Source organism: Suricata suricatta, chromosome 1 (assembly GCF_006229205.1).
Source record: "Suricata suricatta isolate VVHF042 chromosome 1, meerkat_22Aug2017_6uvM2_HiC, whole genome shotgun sequence".
Classification (NCBI taxonomy): Eukaryota; Metazoa; Chordata; class Mammalia; order Carnivora; family Herpestidae; genus Suricata; species Suricata suricatta.
Window position 1 is genome coordinate 131,208,809 of NC_043700.1, and position 24,807 is coordinate 131,233,615.

The following is a 24,807-nucleotide window of genomic DNA, read 5'->3' on the forward strand; positions in this document are numbered from 1 at the left end:
GAAGGAGACACAGAACCCGAAGCAGGCTCCAGGCTCTGAGCTAGCTGTCAGCACAGAGCCTGACGCGGGGCTTGAACCCACGAACTTGAGATCTGACTTGAGCCGAAGTCGGAGGCTTAGCCGACTGAGCCACCCAGGTGCCCCTGAATCAATTTTTCTTAAGCAAAGGGTTTGTTTTATGAAGTTAGTACTAGATGGAGGGAGAAGAGCCATGTGGTGGGAAATGGTGAATACCAGATTGCGGGATATTGATTTTCTTCTATGGGCAAAAGGGTTTTCAGACTACTTCCATGGAATGTTCATAAAAGTTAAGCCAAAAGAGGAAGTAAATATAAAAAAGACATTGAGATTTGGGGAACATTGGTTTAACAGATTTGTTTACTGAAATATTTCTTTGAACTCTGAAAGAATGCATTGTAAATTTCCAAAATTGTTCAAACTCAGCACACTCTTGCTTATAAAGGGAGAGCCCTTCCTGAAACATGTTTTGGGAAACTAGGTTATGTGGGCATTGATGATATACTGGCTGAAATGTTATGAGAATGTGAAAGGCCTGTGAAAGCTGGGGCATCCTTGGTATTGCTCACAGTTCTTCTGCTTGCCCTGAGAACATGTAGCAAAATATTTTCTCAGTATATATTATATGATGAATTTTTGGCTTTAGGGGATGAGAGAAAAATGTAACAGGATGAAGTCAGTTTTTTAGCAAGATTAACCTGATAATATAGTATAGAATAGAATATGAGGAAAAGAGACTAGAAGCTGAAATGTTAAAAAAGAAGCTATTAAAGTTTACCTGACCTAAGATTTTTCTTTTTGGACTGTGGTGACATCGTTGAAAATGGAAACTAAAACAGATAACAGTGGTATTTTGTCAAGAGAAATTATAAGATTTGGTGATAAATTAGTTCAGGAAGAAGTAACTTTTCAAGGTACTCAGTTTGAACAGCTCTGAGGATAGTGGAGTCACTATAGGGCAGAAGGAATTTATTGTTTTCTTAATGTGGCCTAATGATCTGATGTATGTTTTTGTTTTTTTATACAGTTTATTGTCAAGTTTATTGCCTTCATGCCCATCACCCTTTTCCCCCTCTTTCCTACCCCTATAAACCCTCAGTTTGTTCTCAGTATTCAAGAGTCTCTCATGATTTGCCTCCTTCCCTCTCTTTAACTATGTTTCCCCTCCCCCTTCTGCATGGTCCTTTGTTAAGTTTCTCCTATTCCACATATCAGTGAAAACATATGGGATCTGTCTTTCTCTGCCTGACTTATTTCACTTACCATAACACCCTTGAGTTCCCTCCACGTTGCTACAAATGACCATATTTCATTCTTTCTCATTGCCATGTAGTACTCCATTGTGTATATATACCACATCTTCTTGGTCCACTCATCAGGTGATGGACATTTAGGCTCTTTCCATGATTTGGCTATTATTGACAGTGCCGCTATGAACATTGGGGTACATGTGCCCCTGTGCATCAGCACTACTGCATCTCTTGGGTAAATCCCTAGCAGTGCTATTTCTGGGTCATAGGGGAGTTCTATGGATAGTTTTTTGAGGAACCTCCACACTGTTTGCCAGAGTGGCTGCACCAGTTTACATTCCCACCATCAATGTAGGAGGGTACCCATTTCTCCACATCCTCGCCAGCATCTATAGTCTCCTGATTTGTTCATTTTAGCCACTCTGACTGTCGTGAGGTGGTATCTCAGTGTGGTTTTGATTTATATTTCCCTGATGATGAGTGACGCTGAGCATTGTTTCATGTGTCTGTCGCCATTTGGATGTCTTCTTTGGAGGAGTGTCTTCTGTCCATTTCTTCACTGGATTATTTTTTTTTTCGGGTGTGGGGTTTAGTGAATTCCTTATAGATTTAGGATACTAGCCCTTTATTTGACATGTCATTTGCAACTATCTTTTCTCATTCCATCAGTTGCCTATTAGTTTTGTTGATTGTTTCCTTTGCTGTGCAGAAGCTTTTTATCTTGATGAGGTCCCAAGAGTTCATTTTTGCTCTTGATTCCCTTGCCTTTGGAGATGTGTCGAGTAAGAAATTGCTGCGGTTGAGGTCAAGGAGGCTGTTTCCTACTTTCTCCTCTAGGGTTTTGATGGTTTCCTGTCTCACATTGAGGTCCCTCATCCATTTTGAGTTGATTTTTGTGTATGGTGTAAGAAAGTGGTCTAATTTCATTCTTCTGCATGTTGCTGTCCAGTTCTCCCAGCACCATCTGTTAAAGAGGCAGTCCTTTTTCCATTGGATACTCTTTCCTGCTTTGTCAAAAGTTAATTGTCTGTACATTTGTGGACCCAGTTCTGGGTTCTCTATTCTGTTCCATTGGTCTATGTGTCTGTTTTTGTGCCAATAACATACTGTCTTGATGATGACAGCTTTGTAGTAGAGGCTAAAGTCTGAGATTCTGATGCCTCCTGCTTTGGTTTTTTTCTTCAGTATTACTTTGGCTATTCAGGTACTTTTGTGGTTCCATACAAATTTTAGAGTTGTTTGTTCTAGCTATGAGAAGAATGCTGGTGCAATTTTGATTTGGATTGCATTGAATATGTTGATTGCCTTGGGAGTATTGATATTTTAACAGTATTTATTCTTCCAATCCATGAGCATTGAATGTTTTTCCATTTCTTTCAGTCTTCAATTTCCTTCATAAGTTTTTTTTATAGTTTTCATCATACAGACCTTTTACAGCTTTGGTTAGGTTTATTCCTTAGTATCTTATGGTTTTTAGTGCAATTGTGAATGGAACCTGTTTCTTGATTTCTCTTCCTGTTGCTTCATTATCGGTGTATAAAAATGCAATCGATTTCTGTACATTGATTTTGTACCCTGCGACTTTGCTGAATTCCTGGATCAGTTCTAGTAGGGTTCTGGTGGAGTCTGTTGGGTTTTCCATGTAGAGTATCATGTCATCTGTGAAAAGTGAAAGTTTAATTTCATCTTTGCCAATTCTGATGCCTTTTATTTCCTTTTGTTGTCTGATTGCTGATGCTAGGGCTTCCAGCACTATGTTAAACAACAGTGGTGAGAGTGGACATCTCTGTCGTGTTCCTGATCTCAAGGGGAGTGTTCTCAGTTTTTCTCCATGGAGGATGGTATTTGCTGTGGGCTTTTCATAAATGGTTTTTATGATGTTTAAGTAAGTTCCTTCTATCCTGACTTTCTCAAGGGTCTTTATTAAGAGAGGATATTGTATTTTGTCAAATGCTGTTTTCTGCATCTATTGACAGGATCATATGGTTTTTATCTTTTCTTTTGTTAATGTGATATAGCACATTGATTGATTTGCAAATATTGAACCAGCTCTGTAACTCAGGAATGAATCCCACTTGATCTTGGTGGATAATTATTTTTATATGCTGTTGAATTCAATTTGCTAATATCTTGTGGTTGATTTTTATATCTGTATTCATCAAGGATATTGGCCTGTAGGGTTTTATTTACTTATTTTATTTTTTTGCTGGGTCTCTGGTTTGGAATCAAAGTGATGCTGGCTTTGTAAAATGAGTCTGGAAATTCGCCTTCCATTTCTATTTTTTGGAATAGCTTGAGAAAAATTGGTATTAACTTTGATTTAAATGTCTGGTAGAATCCCCCAGGGAAGCCATCTAGTCTAAGGCTCTTATTTGTTGGGAGATTTTTGATAACAGATTCAATTTCTTCGCTAGTTATGGGTCAGTTCAGATTTTCTATCTATTCCTGTTTGAATTTTGGTAGTGCATGTGCGTGTAGGAATTTGTTCATTTCTTCTAGGTTGTCCAGTTTGTTGGCCTATAATTTTTTACAATATTTCCTAATGATTGCTTCTATTTTTGAGGGATTGGTTGTAATAAGTCCATTTTTATTCATAATTTTGACTCTTTGGGTGCTCTCTCTTTTCTTTTGAGAAGCCTGGTTGGAGGTTTATCAATTTTGTTTATTTTTTCAAAAACCAACTCTTGGTTTCATTGATCTGTTCAACTTTTTTTTTTGGATTCTATAACGTTTATTTCTGTCCTGATTTTTATTATTTCTCTTCTTCTGCTGGGTTTGGAGTGTTCTTGCTGCTCTCTTTCTTGTTCCTTTAGGTGTGCTGTTTGATTTTGAATTTGCACTTTTTCTAGTTTCTTGAAATAGGCCTTGATTGCAATGTATGTTCCTCTTAGGACTGCCTTTGCTGACTTCCAAAGAGTTTGGATTGCTTTATTTTCATTTTCATTTGTTTCCATGTATTTTTTAATTTCTTCTTTAATTGCCTGATTGGCCCAATTGTTCTTTAGTATGGTGGTCTTTAACCTCCATGTTTCTGGAAGTTTTCCAGACTTTTTTCTGTGATTGATTTTAAGTTTCATAGCATTGTAATCTGAAAGTGTGCATGGTATACTCTCAATTTTTTTGTGTTTATGGAAGGCTGTTTTATGACCCAGTATGTGATCAGTCTTGGAGAATGTACCATGTGCACTTGAGAAGAAAGTGAATTCCCTAGCTTCAGGATGTAGAGTTCTAAATATATCTTTCAGACCCATCTGAACCAGTGTCTCGTTCAGGTCCATTGTTTCTTTAGTGATTTTCTGTCTAGTTGGTCTGTCCATTGCTGTAAGTGGGGTATTAAAGACCCCTGCAGTTAACACATTGTTATCAATAAGATTATTTATGTTTGTGATTAATTGCTTTATGTATTTGAATGCTCCTTAATTCAATGCATAGACATTTATAATTGTTAGCTCTTCCTGGTGGATATACTCTATAATTATTATATAATACCCTTCTTTATCTCTTGTTACTACCTTAATTTTAAAGTTCTGTTTGCCTGATATAAGTATGGCTACTCCAGCTTTTTTTTGACTTCCAGTAGCATGTTAGATATTTCTCCATCCTCTCACTTTCAATCTGAAGGTGTCCTCAGTTCTAAAAGAGTCTCTTGTAGACTATTGTTGCTATTTCTAGCAAATAGATGGATCTTGTTTTTTTTTTTATTCATTCTGATACCCTATGTCTTTTGATTGGAGCATTTATTCCATTTACATTCAGTGTTATTGAAAAATATTGGTTTAGATTCACTGTGTTCTCTATAGGATTCATGCATGTAGTGGTGCCTCTGGTTCCTTGTGTTCCTTGCAACATTTCCCTTGTAGAGTTCCTCTTAGGATTTTTTGTAGGGCTGGTTTAGTGGTGATGAATTCCTTCAATTTTTGTTTGGGAAAATCTTTATCACTCCTTCTATTCTGAATGTCAGGCTTGCTGGATAAAGGAACATTTTTCTTGTTCATCACATATTGAAGATTTCCTGCCATTCCTTTCTGGCCTGCCAACTTTCAGTAGATAGGGCTGCAACTACACTGGTATGTCTCTCTTTGTATGTTACGGCCTTTTTATTTCTAGCTGATTTCAGAATTCTCTCTTTATATTTTGCCAATTTCACTATGATATGTTGTGCAGAAAGTCGATTCAAGTTACATCTGAAGGGAGTTCTCTGTGCCTCTTGGATTTCAGTGTCTGTTTCTTTCCCCAGATTGGGAAAGTTCTTGCCTATAATTTGTTCCAGTACCCCTTCAGCCCCGTTCTCTTTTCTTCTTATGAAATTCCTATGATATGGATATTGTTTCACTTGATTGCATCACTCAGTTCTTGAATTTTCCTTTCATGCTCCTGGATCAATCTCTCCCTTTTTCTCGGCTTCCTCTTTTTCCATAATTGTATCTTCTAATTCATCTATCCTGCTCTCTGCTTCTTCAATCCATGCAGTGACTGCCTCCATTTAATTATGCACCTCATAGCATTTTTTAATTCATCACAACTATTTTTAAGGTCCATAATCTTTGTAGCAATAGCATTCTGGTGTCTTCCATGCTTTTTCAAGCCCAGCAATCAATTTTATGACTATTGTTGTAAATTCTTGGTCAGTTATGTTGGTTATATCTGTTTTGATCAATTCATTAGCTGTCACTTCTTCCTGGAATTTCTACAGAGGAAAGTTCATTTGTTTCACCATTTTGGTTAACTTTATGTCTCTTGTAAGTTTTAAAACCATGTTATGTGCTCTGCACCTGCGAGTACTGCTATATTAAAGGAGGCTCATAGACTGTCCATTCAGGAAGTTTTCTTTTAATGGTGTCCTTTTGTCTCTCTTGAGACTTTGGTTATTTTGTTTCCCTACTTATAGTGGTGTTTGGGACTCTCTACGATGTGTACTTTGGCTTGTTTCTTAAGGTAGCCCTGGAAAGGAAAACAGACAAAGAAACAAGGAGCAAAAGCATGCAAAATCACAAACAAATCAAACAAATAAGCAAACCAAGAGGAAAAAACAAAAAGCAAAACAAAACAAAAACAACAAAAGACAAAGGACAGTCTAAAAGCATAAAACCAGAAATCCCAGCTACCAGTAAAGAGCAAGGTAGAGGCAGTGCTGATGCAAGAACATATAAAAAGAGAGAAATGACAGGGGTAGGGAGAAAGAGAAATTGAACAATGACTAGGAAGAGAGACCAAAAGGCTTAATTCAGATAGAGACAATGGAGAATATGGCAGGAGGTGAGGAGAAAGAAACAAACAAACGAAAATACTGTTGCCCAGAGAGAATATATAGTCTGATTATTTCAGAGAGAGAGAAAGGAAGATAATAATGGAAGTGTAGAACATGCATCAAGAGAATAGATTATATATGCCTGTTTAAGTAAACCTATAACCAGAATACCTGGTCCAGAGGAGGGGAGAGATAAGAATGAGATAAGGGAGAATATATCTGAATAGCAAGAAAGCAAGAATTGATCTAGAGTTAATCACATCAATGTGTCATTGCTGATCTTGGGAGAGGGGCTGTTTCTGCAGCGTCTATCCAGGATCTGGTAACAAAGCAACTAACCAGTGCAGATGGGCATGGTTTGGTGTAGGCAGGTCTTGCCTTCACTGTGGGTTCTCCATACTGTTCCCTGAGGTCCCCCCCTTGGTGGTTGTGAGGAGAAAAATGGCGGCCCCCCAGTCCTTTCTGGAACGAAGCATTGCAAATCACTCTTTTGGGTCCCATCTCACTATGCTGCGGGTGCAGCCAAGGTGGGCCATATTCTGCACCCAGCCTTGTTTCCAGATCTTACTTCGTTCGCATTAATGATACTACCCAAAATGTAATCCTACAGGTCAGGGTACTTCCTAGCAGGGTATCGAGTAGGGGAGCGGTTCCTCCTGATGCCGAACGTGTCCCTTGTGTAATGTCAATCCCAGAGGGAATTTCTGGGACTGGGACACCCAGCCCAAAGAAAGCTCCACAGTTAGAGATAGGATCTCTTTTCAAAAGTCCTGTGGTTAGAGATGGGATGATAGGATCCCTCTCCGTCTTGGGACAAGTTTTTTCTCTTCTTCGGGTACCGTTCTAAGATTCTCCAGCTGCTCTTTTTCTTCCCTTTGCCTCTCCACAGAGGGGCTCCCTCCCCCTCGTTCCTCCATGTCCTGGCCTGTTTTTATCTTACCCAGTTCACAATCACGCACCTATGAGGCTGTCTTCTTAGTGGACTCTGTCTCTTTTCCTCCCAGACTCTTGCAGTTCAGAGTTCTTTGGCTTCAGCCCTTCTTTGTTTGAGAGATCCAGGCAAGAATTATGGAACTCTCTATTTCTCTGCCATCTTGCCCTCTATGTATGTATGGGTTTTGAAGGAAGTATCCAATGCCATGAAATTTTACTTGATGTCCACTTTATGTTTGAGAACTTTCTGTGTAGAAAAACAGCATGTTTTGAAACAGTAAAGCTAGTGATGGGAAAGAGTTTGAATGGAAGATGCATTTTAAAAAAAAACGTGTTTTTAAAAATCACACTAAGTTTGGGGCACCTGGGTAGCTTAGTCAGGCAAGTAACCAATTCTTGATTTCAGCTCAAGTCATGATCTTGCAGTTTGTGAGATCGAGCCCTGCATCAGGCTCTGAGCTGACAGCAAGAGGTCTGCTTGGGATTCTCTCTCTCCATCTCTCTGCCCTTCCCCTGCTCATGCTTGCTCATACTATCTCTCTCAAAAATGAACTTAAAAAAAACCACATTAAAAAAATCATGCTGAGTTTGACTGAAAGCAAGTATGTTGTGCAAAGAGTCTGACTTAGCCCACAAAGTCACTTTTCTGCCAGCTCAATAATTCTATAACAGCTGCATATAAAGTATGTTAATTAAAACATTTGAAATTTATGGTAATTAAGATTGGGTAATTATTTTAAGCTATTTCTCTTCCAAAAGAAAACAGAGTATTCTAGGATTATCAACAAGAGGGTCTTGGATTTGAGGAGTGAACAGGTTCTGAGATTGGAAATACATTTTCTGTTTAGTCTAGATATTCCAAGAGTCAAAGGCTAGGGAAACCTCAACTACTACCATCACCTTCTATGTCTGATCCAACCTAGTGAATCCCAAAGGAGCTGACTTTCCTTAGCTCAGAAGAGGCAGGAGATGGAATGGAAGCCATATAGGCTTCAGACTCACAGACTTTGATTTAAGTCCTAGAGGGAATAAGTTGCTTGCTTTTTAGTCTACTTATCAGTAGAATAAGAACAGTGATTATTTCACAGGATAGTGGCAAAGATTAAATGAGGTATAGAATAACTAGTACTATAGGCACTATGTATGCAAATATACATGAATAAATGAAAATAAAATGTGTACTGTGTTGTAGTCTCTTAAATACACCTACCAACCAACCAGATTTTCTTTTCCTCTAAAAAAAAAATCATGTATCATTTGGTTAACATTAATCTAGGGATCTTGAAAGATGCTACATTTGTGATAATGGCAGCCAGGAGTGATAATAAAATTGATGTAATACTATATAGGAAACTATTCAAAAATATTTCCAAAGGTTGTATATGTAAAATAGGTCAGTTATACGGGACAGGTGTTGGTGGGGCTAGAAGAAGAAACTGGGAAAGTTGTAAGTATATGGGTAGTAATATCAGGAATCTGAAGTAAATCTAAATAGCAAAACACGGTATTCATTAATTCTAATGTAATCTCTCTTTTCCATTGCACCAGTGAGAAGAAGCTCATTACAGATGCCCTTAATAGAAATCAGTTTCTGAAGAGACTGGATCCTCAGCAGATCAAAGACATGGTGGAATGCATGTATGGTAGAAACTACCAGCAAGGGAGTTACATTATTAAGCAAGGAGAACCAGGAAACCATATCTTTGTGCTAGCAGGTGGGTTTCACAGATTTTTTCAGTTCCAGTTTCTTACATAACAAATATTTTGCCTATTGTCTTACGATTTTTTTGCAAACATTTATAAAAATGGAAAACCGGTGCTCTGTTTGTACAAAACTGTAATGAGCTCATGAAATAGTAACATTATTGATCTAATCACAGCAGTGATAATAATATTTACTGAGTACATTTTATATGTCAAGCATCCTATTGAGCACTTAATAGAGAGATCTCATTTCATCTTCTCACCAATTCTGTTAGGTAAGTGTTGTTATTGCCATATTACTAATATGGATTTTGTCACAGAAAAGTTATGTAATTTACAAAAAAGCCACAAAGCTCTTAAGTGGTGGAGGTAGAATGCAAATGTAGACAATCTGACTTGAGTCCGTACTTTTAATCACAATGCCACTTACCCAGCAACTGCAAAAAGGCGTTTCTATTTTAAATACTGCTGTTTATGTTGACATTTTTAGGTTGTTGTAGCAGGATAAAGAAAACAATTGTTTTTGTGGTTCTGTAAAATATTTTGGTTATATACGAATGCTTTCAAAAGATAATTTAGGCACATGTAACCAACATATGCATCAAATGGAATGCTTTAAGATTAAAACTGGTATTTTTAGAACCATTTGAATAGTTTTCTCCATATACAATTATAGGAACACGTTTATATGCTGGGTAGATTTTAATAATCAGATAGGCAAAGGATTCCTTAAGTGTATATCAAAAGAATGCCTTATAGTGTTACTCAAAAAATGATTTTAGATATAGAGACAAGAAATTATTTAATGGGGTGTATGTTTATTGAACACCTTCTCAAATTCTGAATTGCCCCACCTTTGTGAGTTTTAGGGGAAAAGTTAAAGTGGCTTACCCAGATGGAGTGGTAAACTGAGACAAACTGTGGTCTTTTATTTTATACTGTAGTTCCTGGCATCTAAGAATGTTTTCATGATTCTTATTTCCTTGGGGGCCTTAGGTGTAGGGCAGAAGTTGCCTATCCAAACAAATTGATAAACATGTATTATTCTACTGTCTAAAAGATTGTTTTCATATGCTCTGATTCTTTAGACATTCTAGTTTCATAAATTTTGGTGCCTTTTTTTTCCATAAGCATCTCTGTAGACACCCCTAAGATTATACAGTCATTCTCAACTAATTATTCCACCCAAGAATTATTCTAATTCTATGGTCTGAATTTAGTCAACCTTCAAGTTTTTAGGGACAGATGACCCAGGGCAATTTCCCCCTCTTTCAACTTTTCTCTTGGCCATTTCACTTCTACTTTAACAACACCAGACATTCTGGCATGAACAGATAGATCATTAACTCAACAAATTTTTATGGAAGCTGCTAGGAAAAGATTAGAAACTCATGTCAGCCCATCTTGTTCCCTGCCAGTCACCCCAGTGAAAGACTAGGGCAGAGGAGAATTAGAATAGAAGCCAGCATCAATACAGTCATTGAAATCAAGGCTATGGCACACATGGAAATGAAAACTGGACAATTTCTTATTTGAATTAATTATGGCATTATCTAAGGACTGACTTGCCTGATTTAACTGAGCAAATTAGTTAATTAAAAATCTCCCCTTTATAATATACAGCATGAATAGCAAATAATAAAAGCATATTTAACTTAAACTTTGATATTCTATATAATTCTTCAGTATTTCCCAAATCCCATGGGTCATACTCAAATAGAAAAAAATACTTGAATTGGTTGCAATGGAATAGAATTTAGGTGTAATGAGAAATTATTAAATTTTGTATTGTATCTGTAGAATTTGGAGCCAAAACAGAGCTTTTTTTCTTACTACAATATAAGTTCTATTAGAATAAGTAACTAAAAAAATGTTTTATTTAACATTTTTATTCATTTTTTGAGAGACAGAGAGGGACAGAGTGAGTGCAGGGAGGGGCAGAGAGAGAGAGAGAGAGAGAGAGGAGACACAGAATCTGAAGCAGATTCCAGGATCTAAGCTGTCATCACAGAGCCCAGCATGGGGCTCCAACCCAGAAACCTCAAGATCATGACCTGAGCTGAAGTTGGCTGCTTAACCGACTGAGCCACCCAAGCGCCCCCAGAATAAGTATCTTTTGTGTCTTGTCCACTCTCCCTCTGGCAGTTGTATCACTTCCTGCTACAACATAGGTACTCAAATCAGATTTGGTGAATGAATGGCTGGGCAGAGCTGCTTAGTGGTAAATGAAGAGAAGGAAAGATCAACTTTTCAAGGGGAAGAGAATAATCCACCATTTCCCCCCTCTAAGAATGTGGGTATTTTTTGCATGTAACTTTTTGGTAGGTAAGGTTTTATTTACACCCATTCAAAGGGAGAGGAGAAGACAGTCACTGGAACCTGTGAGGAGCTTCCCCGAAATACTGCCCTGCCCTTCCCCCAGCTCTTGCCTTGAGAGAGATTAGTGTCAGACACTCTTCTTTCTCATTTTTATAAGACTTTGTTTTTTCTAGAGCAGTTTTAGGTATGCAACAAAATTTAGAGAGATAAAGAGATTTTTCCATATACCCCTTGTCCTCATAAAGCCATGCGTCCACCATTATCAACATCACTCACCAGAATGGTGCTTATTTTTCCTTTCTTTTAATCAAGGATGAACTTACACTGATGTATATCATCAAAATTTATCATAGAGTTAACTCTTGCTGTTGTACCTTCTATGGGTCTAGACAAATGTATAGTCATTTATCCCTCATTATAATATCATGCAGAGTATTTTCACCATCGTAAAACTTCTCTACACTCTGCCTGTTCATCTCCCCTGACCCCATCCCTGCCAACCACTGATCTTTTTATTTTCTCCATAGTTTCTCCTTTTCCAGAGTGTCATATTGCTGGACTTATGGAGTATTTAATATACCCTTTTTAGATTGAATTCTTTCACTTACTAGTATGCATTTAAGGCTCCTCCTTGTCTTTTTGTGACCTGAAAGCTCATTTTATTTTTGTGCAGCAGGCAAAATTTATTGGAATACAAGATTAGAAAGAGAATAGTAGGAAAGCTCTCACTCTCTTTACAAAGAGGGGACATTCGAAATTGAATGCCCTGATAGCTCATTTCTTCTTAAGGACTGAATAATAGTCCATTGGCTGGATGTACCACAGTTCCTTTATTCATCCATTGAGGACATATTGGTCATTTCTATGTTTGGGCAGTCATAAATAAAGCTGCTACAAATATCTGTGTGCAGGTTTTATGTGGATCAGAGTTTTGAACTCCTTTGGGTAAAATGCTAAGGAGGGCAAAGGCGGCACTGTAAGACTATGTTTAATGTTGTAAGAAAGTGCCAAACTGTCTTCCAAAGTGACTGTCGCATTTTGTACTCCCCCTGGCCATGTAGGAAAGTTTCTCTGGCCCCACATGTTCACTAACACTGGATGTTTTCAGCATTCCAGGTTTTTGTTCTCCTACTAGGTGTGTAGTGGTATTTTATTGTTGTTTTAATTTGCATTTCCCTGATGACATATGATGTGGGGCATCATTTCATGTGCTTATTTACCATTTGTCTATCTTCTTTGGTGAGCGTCTGTTAATCTCTTTGGCCCATGTTTTAATCAGATCGTTTGTTTTTTTGTTGTTGAGTTGCTAGAGGTCTTTGTATATTTTACAATATATTCTTTGTTCAGATGTGTCTGTTTGCAAAAATATTTTCTCACAGTCTGTGGTTTGTCTTCTTATTCTCTTGATTTTGTTTTTTCCTCATGCACTTTTCTTAGCAACTGTCATTTATTACATCATTTGAGTGATTGAGGGGTTAGATAACAATGCAGGCATGGTGAAGTGACTTATCCAAGGTTACACAGCCAATGATTGGGCAGAGCCGGGCTGTCAGTGCATGTCTAGTTATGACAAGTCAGTCCTTCTGTTAGCGTGGACAGCTAGGATGTGTTTTCAAGACATAGGGTAATTGTTGTGTTCCTTGGACAAGGGAAATAGTTTTATGTGCTACATTTTCTTGAGGTAGAATGAATTTTAAATACAACACTTGTGATCCACTGCTTCAGGGAAAGAACTCTGTAACAATGATAACATTAATAGTAGCTAACACTAACATAACACTTTGTATGTGTTAGCTGCTGTTCTAAGTTCCCTACCTATGTTGTTATTTAATTCTCACAACTGTCCAAAGTAATAATAATAATGGTAATTATTATTATTATCCATTACCAACAAAAGACCCCAGGCAGCGTAGGTAATCCTTTCTTTCAACGTGATCAGCTAATAATAAGGGGGAGAGCTGCTTTCAGTCTATACTGTCAACCACTATATTATAAGGAGAATCATAAGAGATCATGTCTGTATGCTTTGTGTACTTTCTGATCGTCTTACCTTTGTAATTTCTTTGGATTATTTGTGTTTTTCTTATATTCTGCTTGACAGAGGGTCGACTAGAGGTGTTTCAAGGGGAGAAATTGCTATCATCCATCCCTATGTGGACCACGTTTGGGGAACTAGCCATTTTATACAACTGTACAAGAACTGCATCTGTGAAAGGTAACGGGACAAAATGCTCTGTTACACAGTATTTATGACCATCTAAGTCACCACTGCATGCTGAGTATTTCTGTCTCCCATTGTGCCCCGTGTGCTCTTGTTAATAGAGATGCTATGCTTACAAAAGAATTTATATTGAAGCATTTGTATAAATAATTCAAATTTAAGGGAACTTTTCCATCGGGTGTCTGCATATAAAATATGAAAATTGCTTTATATTATTCAATTATTCTAATATTTGCTTTAATTGCCACTTCACTTTTTTTTTCTGTGTAAGCGTCTGCCTTTGGTTCATCCAGAATGTTTGCTTTCCATTTTCCATGATGTTCTGATCATATTCTAACCAGAAAAAAATCAATGAAACCAATGAAAATATATAAATATCCAAAGGGATATGAATTAATTAATGAGAGTTTTCATGAGTGACTCCTGGGATTAGTTTAAGGGTTCCTGTTTTTATTGACTTTATTCATGATAATCTTAGGCAGAAATACTTAGATGTGTTTCTCAGTGTTTCAGACTGGGGTAAGTGTCTCAGAATTGCTGCAGTTTTGATTAAAAAAATGCAGATTCTGGGGCTTCACTCCACACACAAATCAGAATCTCTGGCAATGAAGCCTAAGGATCTGTATTTAAAAAATTTTTTTAAATATTTATTTATATTTTTAGAAGCAGGGAGGGGCAGAGAGAGAGATACAAAAATCTGAAGCAGGCTCCAGGCTGTCAGCACAGAGGCCAATGTGGGGCTTGAACCCATGAACCTTGAGATCTTCACCTGAACCAGTTAGATGCTTAACCTATAGAGCCACCCAGGTGCCCTGTAAGGATCTGTATTTTTAACAAGAATATCAAGATAAATCTAATTCACTCCCAAGTTTAGAAAATCAAAGCTTTAGATTCTAATTTATTTTATAGGCTCTCATTACTTCTTTAAAAAAAATTACAATTGTAATTTCATCTAGATTTTTTAGAGCTGTTACTTCTGCTCTTCTTCCTTTTTAGATTTTATTCCTGCTTTCCATGTCTTTCCTATAAAAAAAGTCTCAAACACTGCCTTGCATAATTTCTGTGAAAATGATTTGTATGCACTTTATACAAAAGTAACCATAGAGATCCTTAAAAATATATTGGCTCTCATTAGCTGCAGTGTCTGAACAGCATAAAAAGACATAAAAACATACTCATACGCTCAGATCTTTAACTTTCAATTATCTACTTGTGAATTCTTTACTTTCTGGATTAGCTACAGGCTGCCTGGTTTTCTCTTGTATCACAGATCAAATCTGAAATACATCCTGATGATGTAGTATGTAATTAGGAATTGCAAACTAATTTTGATATCATCCTAAGCAAAACATAATTAGAAAGGAAATCTTTTGCTACTCACTTCCAAATCATGGTTCATTTCAAAGCCAAAGATGATTTTATAAAATTACCCACTATTTATATCACTACTTCCTTCCATTTGCATGTTAAATAATGCAATTTTCAAGAAATATCATTTGATGAGAATATATGAAAAATTTATCAATTAACATTTTGGAATGTTTCTTAATGTGGGGCTAAACAATACTTTATTATTTTCTTGATCTTTCTAAAGCTATTACCAATGTTAAAACTTGGGCACTAGATCGAGAGGTATTCCAGAATATAATGAGAAGGACAGCTCAAGCTAGAGATGAACAGTACAGAAACTTCCTCAGAAGGTAAGAATGACATATTTTTTGAAAGAGTAGAAGATGGTGTAGTTATATTGTGGATATTCTGTCTTTATCACAAAAATTACTTTACTGGAGCTTTTCTCATTTAAGCATTTCCCACATGACTAAACCAGAGGAAACAAAAGTATTCTGTTGCAGTAAAGGCCACTATATATAGAAAAACATTATATTTAATTCCAATTTGCCTTGCACACTGATTTATTTACTATCTTTCATTAATTTGGCCCTTGCATTGGTGTAGTCCTTGTATATAGTATAAAAATGTGTAAAAAGTCCTAAAATATTCACCTGGGTTGCTCAGTTGACTTTGAAAGACATCCTATAATTTGGAAATGGATAGCTAAAGATTGTCTTTCTAATAACACTTTGCTTAGACTAATACTAAAATTAATTTATATTACTATCTTCGATGGCTTTAGCTGAGACATTCTTTTTCTCATTTATATACCACATTGTCTTACAAATTACTAATATTTGTAGCAAATTAACTTACCAGAAATCTTCCTATGTGTGTCATGATAACAAAGATCCTTGGAACATATTTTGTGAACTTTTCTGTACTCCCAACAACTTGGATGCATCAATTTAGAAAGAAACAAATATCTATCTAACTGAAAAGGCCAGTTAGCCATATACAAAGATTTTTTTTTTTTGGAGAATATACATTCTTTATTTAAACTATTTCTGTTTTTGGGGGGGGGTGTTGACAATCTCTAAAGCTTCAATACATACTGTAATGAAATGTTACCTATGTTAAGTGCTAATAATAATAAAACATCCTACAATTTCCAAAAAATAAATTCTAAGCTCTTTTTAATTACAGTGATTTTACTTTGCATAACTAGCCTAGTATTAGTGAGGACTCAATAAATATTGATTGAATGCCTTGTTAATCATCAGTAGAACATTGTAGGTGTTAAGGGTTCTCCTATAGAATCTTGCTGATTTGCTTTCCCCAGAAATAATAATGACTCCTGGCAGAGAGCTGCAATAATGATAAGTAAGTGCCTTACCCATACACCAACCAATGCCTTAGCTATCATGTTGGGGGCTCTACCTGAGTGTAGGCAATCTAAACAGCCAACAACTGAGCAACACAGGTCAGCATTTAAAGCTAATGAACTACACTCATGCAAAGGCCAAAAGGGGGTTAAATAATTCAACCAGTCCCTGTGGGTTGCCTTTGAATGTGTGAAATAAAACTCGAACCCCTGGGGATTTCATGCCTTTGGAGTCTAGTGTTCTGTCTCAGTAGAAGGACCTCAGAGAATTTACTAGTACATAAACCTTCTTTCCTTTGCTCTTCCTTTTGTTATCTGATTCATCCATTCATTCAACGAATACTTACTGCTAAGCTCTAAACATTGTGGATTCAATGGTGATCCAGATAAACCTTATCTCTTTCTTTATAGTGGGGAGAGAGACAGAAGGTTTTTCCTCATTATCAATTTCCTCACTAATCCCCAAAGGTGATAAGTTTATAGAAGAGAATTTTCACTAACATTATTGACCCCAGTTTGGACCAGAAGTAGAACTTTCACAATGAAGAGTCTGTTAATCAATGAAGTTCTGCTTACCATGTTACCTTTTCATCCATAGGAATGTAGACTAGAAACAGACACTTCTCTTGGTTTCATAACATACAGCAAGCTCTTTCTTTTCTCATTTACATCTCTTTATTTTGAAGTATGCGGTATATAGAAAAGGTACATAGGTAAGTTATAAAACATGATAACAAAATGACTGTCATCAAGCTACTGCCCAATCTAAGAAGCGGAGCGTTGGCAAAACTGAATGTTGCTTTCCTGTGCTCCCCATTTGTTCCCCGGCATCCTATGTGCGTTTCCTTGGAGGGGTCTGTGTTCTGAAGCTTAGAAGTCATTCCTTGGTAGCCTTTATTACTTTGTCTCTAGCTTGATTTAATTAACCTACTTTGAACTTTAAAAAAACAGTGTTATTTTGCAACTCAACTTTTTATTCAATTGTTTTTTTTTTAATGTTTTTTTTTTCTATTTCATCCATCTGGTTAGTTAAGTCATTTTTTTTTTCCTGTTGTAGAGTTTGGTTATCTGACTCTAGTACAGTGTATTTATCTGTTCTCCAGTTGGGGTGTGTCTGCAATTACAAATGATTCTGGTACATTCTTAGCCAAGTGTCCTGGCCACGTGCCTTCCTGTGCACATGGGAAAGGATCAACTAGAGTTATCTTTTTAAAAATTAGATCCAATTTTGTATTTTTTCTTTACGGGTGGTAGGAAATAAATATTTATCTTATAGAAATTATATTAATAGTCCTGAGTAAAAATGGTAAAGTAGAGGAGAAATTTCTCTAAAGGAACAATTTAATCATTTGACAGGTTAATCACACTGAGTGGATTTTCTGATGTTTTTTTCCACATAATAACTTCCAGTATTTTATTTCATTCCTGTGTATTATTACTGTCTGTAAAAATGTTCCTATTACATGCCCCTGGCTACTATTACTTTTAAAAGTTGGTGCAGTATGATTAATAATCAAGATCATTTCCATGCTAATTCCTACATTCCCCCTGGATTCAGCCTTTACTTAATTACAAAGATTTAGATGAAAATCATATCCTCCTCCGAAAGCAGAACTCCTCACTCATGCTAATAAAAGAGATACCGAGATGTGCCAAGAAATGCTGTTCTGGATATAATTCACTCTGAAAACCAACAACAAATAAAAAGTGGTTTTTCCCCCAAACAGAGAAAATTTGATTTTTTCCCCTTATAGTATCTTTCTGTCTTTATTTATTTGCCTATGATAAATATCTGTGGTTACATGTGGTTATATAATTTCAGTGTATTTGAAATTCAGTTATTTATGTGTGACATATTTTGGGGGTTTATTTTGAAAAAATTAAAGTGCATTATATTTCTTTAGATGCAGGTAAAGGTTTTTTGAACTGCATAGAAGTGTGTATTTAATTCAGGAAGATAATTAAAAGTTTCTTTTTAATTTTGAAGTGTATCCTTGCTGAAGAATTTACCTGAAGATAAATTAACCAAGATCATTGACTGCTTGGAAGTGGTAAGAAATTTTAAAGGACTTTATAAAACATTTTTTTAATGTTTGGTTTTGAGAGAGAGAGGCAGAGCATGAGTGGAGGAGGGGCAGAGAGGGGGAGACACAGAATCTGAAGCAGGCTCCAGCCTCTGAGCCGTCAGCACAGAGCCCCACCTAGGGCTTAAACTCCTAAACTGTGAATGCAAGTCCGATGCTCAACCAACTGAGCCACCCAGGCGCCCCTTACTAAAAGACTTTATAATCTAGTTGTTATTAGCATTGTAAATGAATGAAAAGGAAAAGACAGTAGGTCAGCAGGTCGCCTGTCTACAGAACCCAGGAGCCTTCTTCTATTATGTAAAACCTTAGACCAACTCCCAGGAATTAAAGGGCTGGGATGGGTTTAGCCACTCTTCTGAAATGTATAAAAGGAAATTGGATTTGCAGGTGTAAAGTGCCACTTGAATTATATACTCTAACCTTTTTAGAATATTTTACAAAACTAATCTGCCTTACTCGAGAGGCATTTGATTTTCTGCAGTTAATATCACGATCCCTTATAGTTTTCCTATTATAAAGGAGTCAGGGGTGTTTCATTAGGTAATGGTGTAGAGAAGGCTATGTTGGGGCTTTCTGGGACAGCCTTCTGAATTAAGGCATGAAACAAGTTCGTACTTGAAAACTCTACACCATGAAAAGACATTTTAAAACCTCCTGCATTTAAGAAGGGGAGAACATCCAGGGGAGAACAGCATATTGGAATGTGTTCAAAAACTCATGAGGCATCACCCAGATGGTTGGTTCTAGTCCAAGACTAGCCGAGTCTTTTTGTGAATAAAACTTTTATAACACATACCTTGGATTCTAATGATATGCCTTATATGAGAACCTCTTCAGATTTCAGAGATTAAAATTTGAAGCAAGTATTTTGTCTCTGATTTTTGGTGTGAGGAGGGTCAATGTCCTTGAAACCAAAATGGCTTTTGTGGAATTTGAAGGAGGTAAGGAATAGTAAGGAAATCACATGTTGACTTGAAGCTTTCATAAAGCTGTTCTCAGTGGGAGATATAAAAATCCCTGCAAGACAGATTGTTGACAGATTCATGCCTCTGTCGATCACAATATACAATACAAACTAATATCTGTTGAGAAGGGAGCACTGACCATTTTATCCTTAAGTGTAAGTGACATCAGTAATGTTTCCATTTACAACTCATGGAACCTGTCCAGCAGTTCATCAAGGACAGGCCATGATGACACAATGCCTGGCCTTGTGTCCCCAGAGTGTTCAAAAATGAAGTCATTTTCAAGAGGACTGCTTGCCCTGGATCTCTTGGGATTTTCCCAATGTAACATAACCCAATCACAGATGTTACAAATTAATAATTCATCCTAATTTCTGGGAGTGTGTATGTGTTCTTTTAAAGCTGGAGTAGCCCTATATATTTTCTTTTTTTGTTAACTGAGAAAATCTGTTCTTAATATAATACTAAGAGAATAGATTCACCAGAGGGGATTCCATGCTGACAGCAAATATTAAAATTTAGTATCATTAAAAATAAATGGTAAATTAGACATATTTATAGCAGCCACAGGCAATAGCTACAGAATATATAGATGGGGGCACAAGTCCAGTATTAATTAACACACAATTTGAGTTTGAAAGTTCTCATCTTTTAAAATACCCTAGAAAGGCTTTATTATATCTCCGCATTTGCAGACAGCAGCGCAGTTTATAAAGGGCTCTTTATGAGTACCTGGCAAACAAATGTGTGTGTGAATATTCTCAAATGCAGAAGTGATTAGCAAGGGAGTAATGGGATCTATTTAGCACTAAGAAAAGCACATAATTTACCAGCATAGCTTGGACTAATGACCCATCAACGGGGTCCTGACAACAGCCAATCACTAATGCATTGGAGTTATAGCAGAGCGCCTGCTGAGTTCCAGGACCAGGTGTCCCACAAACTGGCTCCGTGATCTTTGAGAAAAACAGGCTGAATCTGGCCTGCTGTTTAGGGATTGATTCGAGAGGTTTTTAATTTTTATGTGGGGGCAGGAAAGGGGTATTGGAATTTCCCACCACCAAGTAGTTGATCTGAAAGTTTGTTAAGACTTTGACTATTGAACATCTAGACCAATGGCTCCAGTTGTTCAGTGTTCCCATTGCATTTCTTGCTTTAGCTTAAATCACCCAGTCCTTTCAATTCTCAAGGCAGACATCCCCTTGAAGCCTCCTTTTGTGTTCTGATGGGAAAATAGTACCAACATATTTGAGAGTTAAAGAATCATAGGGGGCGGCTGGGTGGCTCAGTTGGTTAAGCGTCCGGCTTCGGCTCGGGTCATGATCTCACGGTTTGTGGGTTTGAGCCCCGCATCGGGCTCTGTGCTGACAGCTCAGAGCCTGGAGCCTGCTTCAGATTCTGTCTCCCTCTCTCTCTGACCCTCCCCTGCTCACGCTGTCTCTCTCTGTCTCTCAAAAATAGATAAAAAACATTTAAAAAAATCATAATGAACATCACAAAGCGTGATACACTTTCTGAATGCAGTGCAAGTGTTAATGGTAATGAGAATGATAATGTGAATTCTGCACCCGCCAGTTGTGCAATATGGAGTGCAAAAGTGGAAGGAGCCTCTGCTCACACACACAGGAAGAATGGGATTTGACTGTGGTTGATTGAAATGTCACCTCACTCTCTGTTGCAGAGCTTTGGAATGTGATCCAGGGACCCTCTGTACTGTGCCTCTGACATGCCATCTTTCCTGGAACTGGGGGTGGGTGTCGCAGGAGTCGGGTAGGGCTGGGCTGTGTGGGATGTTGTTGCCCTTCCTTACATCACCTGTGGTGCTGTTTAAAAGGCAGATTTCTAGGTACCACCCTACACTTACTGAAACAGAAACTCTGGGATATTGGCCCAGAAATGCGACTTAATATGTTATATGATTCTTATGCTTCTTAAAGTTTGAGAACCACTAGTTTAAAGTTATGACTAGAATATGTATATTTAGACCATTGCCCATAGTCTATCTTCTTCATTTAGGAATTTTCCGTTTTCATAATTACAAAAAATCTTTTCTTTCTTATAGTTTCTGCTAATACCTACAAAACCAGAGGGTTTTCACATTTTAATGATTACATCTGGAGTCATAAAGAAACTTGACATAATTGTGGATTTTGCCTGTTTATGGACCAGCTGGCTAGAGGTGGGGCAGCTAGGTGCAATAGAAAGTTCGGTAGTCCAAAGTCTGGAGATTAGCGTTCATGGTCAAGCTTCTTTCACTAATAGCTATCAATTAATTATGGTAAGTATTAGGGTTTTCTCATCTACAAAATAAGGGAGAGTAGGCCATTTCTCTATGGGCTTTTTCAATGTTTTAATTACAGATTTCTAAACAGTTGGCTCACCCACGTAGGAGGAAGGTCTGTTGGTTTTCATTTTGTAGGCTCTATTTCCTTGGAAATAAGCAATCAGCTACTAAATTTTGCCTGAGTGGTGGATGAGGGTCCACCTGGTCCAAGTGTATTTGCTTTAAAATTTCTAAGGTGTTTTAACTGTCATACTTGGGTAAACAAAAAGTGTCGGTAACAACTCAAATAACTGTATACAGTTTTTTAAACAACTAGCATGTGTTCATGGTCATATGATGAAGGTAGTGTGTGTGTGTGTGTGTGTGTGTGTGTGTGTGTGAGAGAGAGAGAGAGAGAGAGAGAGAGAGAGAGAGAGAAAGAGAGAGAGAGACATCTGATTGTGTATCATCAATGCCTCTTTGTAATGAAGATTTCTAGTCACACACTAAAGACTTTAAGAGAAGTCTTAGGCTTGCTTTTTGGTCTTTGTTCTTTCTCCATTTCCTTTGATTTTTCTTCTGATTTTCTATGCACTATTTATAGGCATTCAGGTTCTAGCATTTGCTAGGTATCACAGAATGAGAATTTTCTTTACAGTGAAAAACCTCTTCGCATTGTTAGCTATTGCTTTTTCTTTAGTTTTCTTCTGATCTTTACCTCTTTGTCTGCCCTGGTATTGATTTCCTTAGTCTTCCCTCTTGCTATGCACTCAGTAACTACTCTTAGGGTTTCCTATACATCTTTTTTAAACACATCTTTTTAAGGGGTTCCTGGATGGCTCAGTTGGTTAAGGCTTCAACTCTTGATTTCAGCTCATGTCATGCTTGATCTCACGATTTGTAGGATTGGGCCCCGAGTCTGGCTCTGGGCTGATAGAAAGCAGCTTGCCTGGGATATTCTCTCTCTCTCTCTCTCTCTCTCTCTCTCTCTCTCTCTCTCTCACTTTCTCTCCCTCTGGCCCTTTCCCACTTATGCTTTCTCTCTCTCAAAAATAAATAAATAAACATTAAAAAAAATAAAACATTTTTTTAAGACTCTGGGTCACAACTCATTAGTAGATCATGAAATTAATTTGTGGGAACATTTAAAAAAATATCTGAGTAGTATGTATAAGTAGTATTTGAATATGTTTTAAGTTTATATAAATGTCTATATGTGTGTCTACTCCAGTATGTGTATTTGGGTGTACAGGTTAAATGTATTTCTTACTGTAGGTCACAGTAAAAGATACTTGAAAATCATTGCTCCACCAGATAGGATCTATGGCTTTTTGGTCCTATAAGGGACTCCTTTGCAGTGTAACCACAGGGCAATAACCACACTGTTTGCATTTCTCTTTTTGGTCTTAGTGACCACCCTGGCTAGACTGACTGCACTCCCCAGTTGACAAACACTGGCCAGTCCAGCATCAGAGCCAGTGCTTACCACTATATATTTTTGGTCTGACCTACATCCACAGCCTTTTCTGATCTATGAAGTTACTGTCAACACACTGGGAGGTATTATTTATCTTCCTCCCATGGTTTTGGGTGATAAAGAATCATCCCTAGGAAAAATACCACTAGGAAGGTTGCCCCTTAAGAAACAATAAAGCTCTTTCTCAGTGTTCCCTTTTAAGCTTCCCCTTAGCTTCTCTGACTGACAGGAATTAAAGCCACACATCTGCACATGCCGAACGCTTTACAATAACTGAAGAACAGCCTACCAGCACTTCAGAAATTCTCCATGTTCTTGGGCCTCCTGGGTGGCTCAGTCCGTTAAGCTTCTGACTTTGGCTCAGGTCATGATCACACGGCTTCTGAGTTCGAGCCCCATGTAGGGCTCTGTGCTGACAGCTCAGAGCCGGAGCCTGCTTCTGGTTCTCTGTCTCCCCCTGTCTCTACCTTCAATCCCCCCACAAACCCCGCTTGCACTCTCTCTTTCTCAAAAATAAGTAAACATTAAAAAATTAAAAAAAAAAAAGAAATTCTCCATGTTCCCTCTGTTCCATGTGGGTAGTAGGGACTGAACTTTGGATGGGACTAGGAGACACTCTAGAGTAGACTTTCTGAAACAGAGAATCTGACAGGACAGCAGCATTCCTAGGAACGAAGACTGAACATTAGATGTATAACGAAGACGCTGAACTGCAGTGGCGTGGTCACTCACTCAGACACCAAGGCTCATGGGCTTTTCAACTGCAAAATTGAGCTTGTAGGTGCTGAAGGTGCGTGATTAAACCAAAATGAGAAAGAAGAAAGAGTCGGAGTAAGCAAACTGTGATGCAAAAAACTCAAAATATCATTTTCCAAATAAAGTAGAGATTTGTCTCTTGCTCCCGTAACAGTCCAGGGAGGATAGTCCCAGGTGGCTGCACAGAGTCACTCAGGAGCTCAAGCTAAGGGTTCTCTGGTCCTCCCCCAAGATCTCTCTGTGGAGACACATGCCTGTTTCCTGGACCTGGCACAGAGGTGGCACACATCACCGTTCAGGTTCTTTTAGCTTGAAGTTAATCTCACGGCCACAGCTCACAGGGAGGCATTTTACCTGGACAGCCGTGTATACTGCATAAGGCTTTGCTGACTGGCTCACAGCCTCTTTCACAGGGATTCACAGGCACCAGGTGCCTAGAATGTACCAAATATGCTATAAGGTGCTTCGGTACACTATCTCAAGAGTTAGGTGTGGTGGGTCATATGGTTTTAAATTTATAGCAAAGTAAACTGAGGTTCAGAAAATTTAAGTTACAGCTAAGCAAACCATTATCATCTTCCTCCTCAACATGGCAGTTATTTTTACGGTTTCAGGTGCTTTTATTGCATCAAAACATTGTCTTTAATTGGCTTATTGTTGAGGGCAACAACTACCCCCCCCCCACCCCCCACCCCCACCCCCACACACACAATGGCCCAGACCTCAATCCCTGGAATGCCTGAATATGTTACGTTACCTGGCAAAAGTGACTGGGCAGATGCAATTAAGGTTCAGGACCTTCAAATAAAGAGATTATTCTGAATTATCTAGATGGGATGAATATAATTAC

At 37.7% G+C, this 24,807-nt stretch overlaps 1 protein-coding gene across 1 annotated transcript in view; it reads left to right on the forward strand.

The window, feature by feature from the left end:
• The window catches only part of PRKG2 (protein kinase cGMP-dependent 2), a 113,399-nt gene that overhangs the window by 29,408 nt on the left and 59,184 nt on the right, over window positions 1–24,807 (forward strand). Inside the window, exons 3-6 of the mRNA XM_029925771.1 lie at window positions 8,998–9,164; window positions 13,574–13,687; window positions 15,288–15,393; window positions 18,397–18,460. Of these exons, the coding sequence (XP_029781631.1) occupies window positions 8,998–9,164; window positions 13,574–13,687; window positions 15,288–15,393; window positions 18,397–18,460 (451 nt within the window). The remainder of the gene's footprint in view (window positions 1–8,997; window positions 9,165–13,573; window positions 13,688–15,287; window positions 15,394–18,396; window positions 18,461–24,807) is intronic.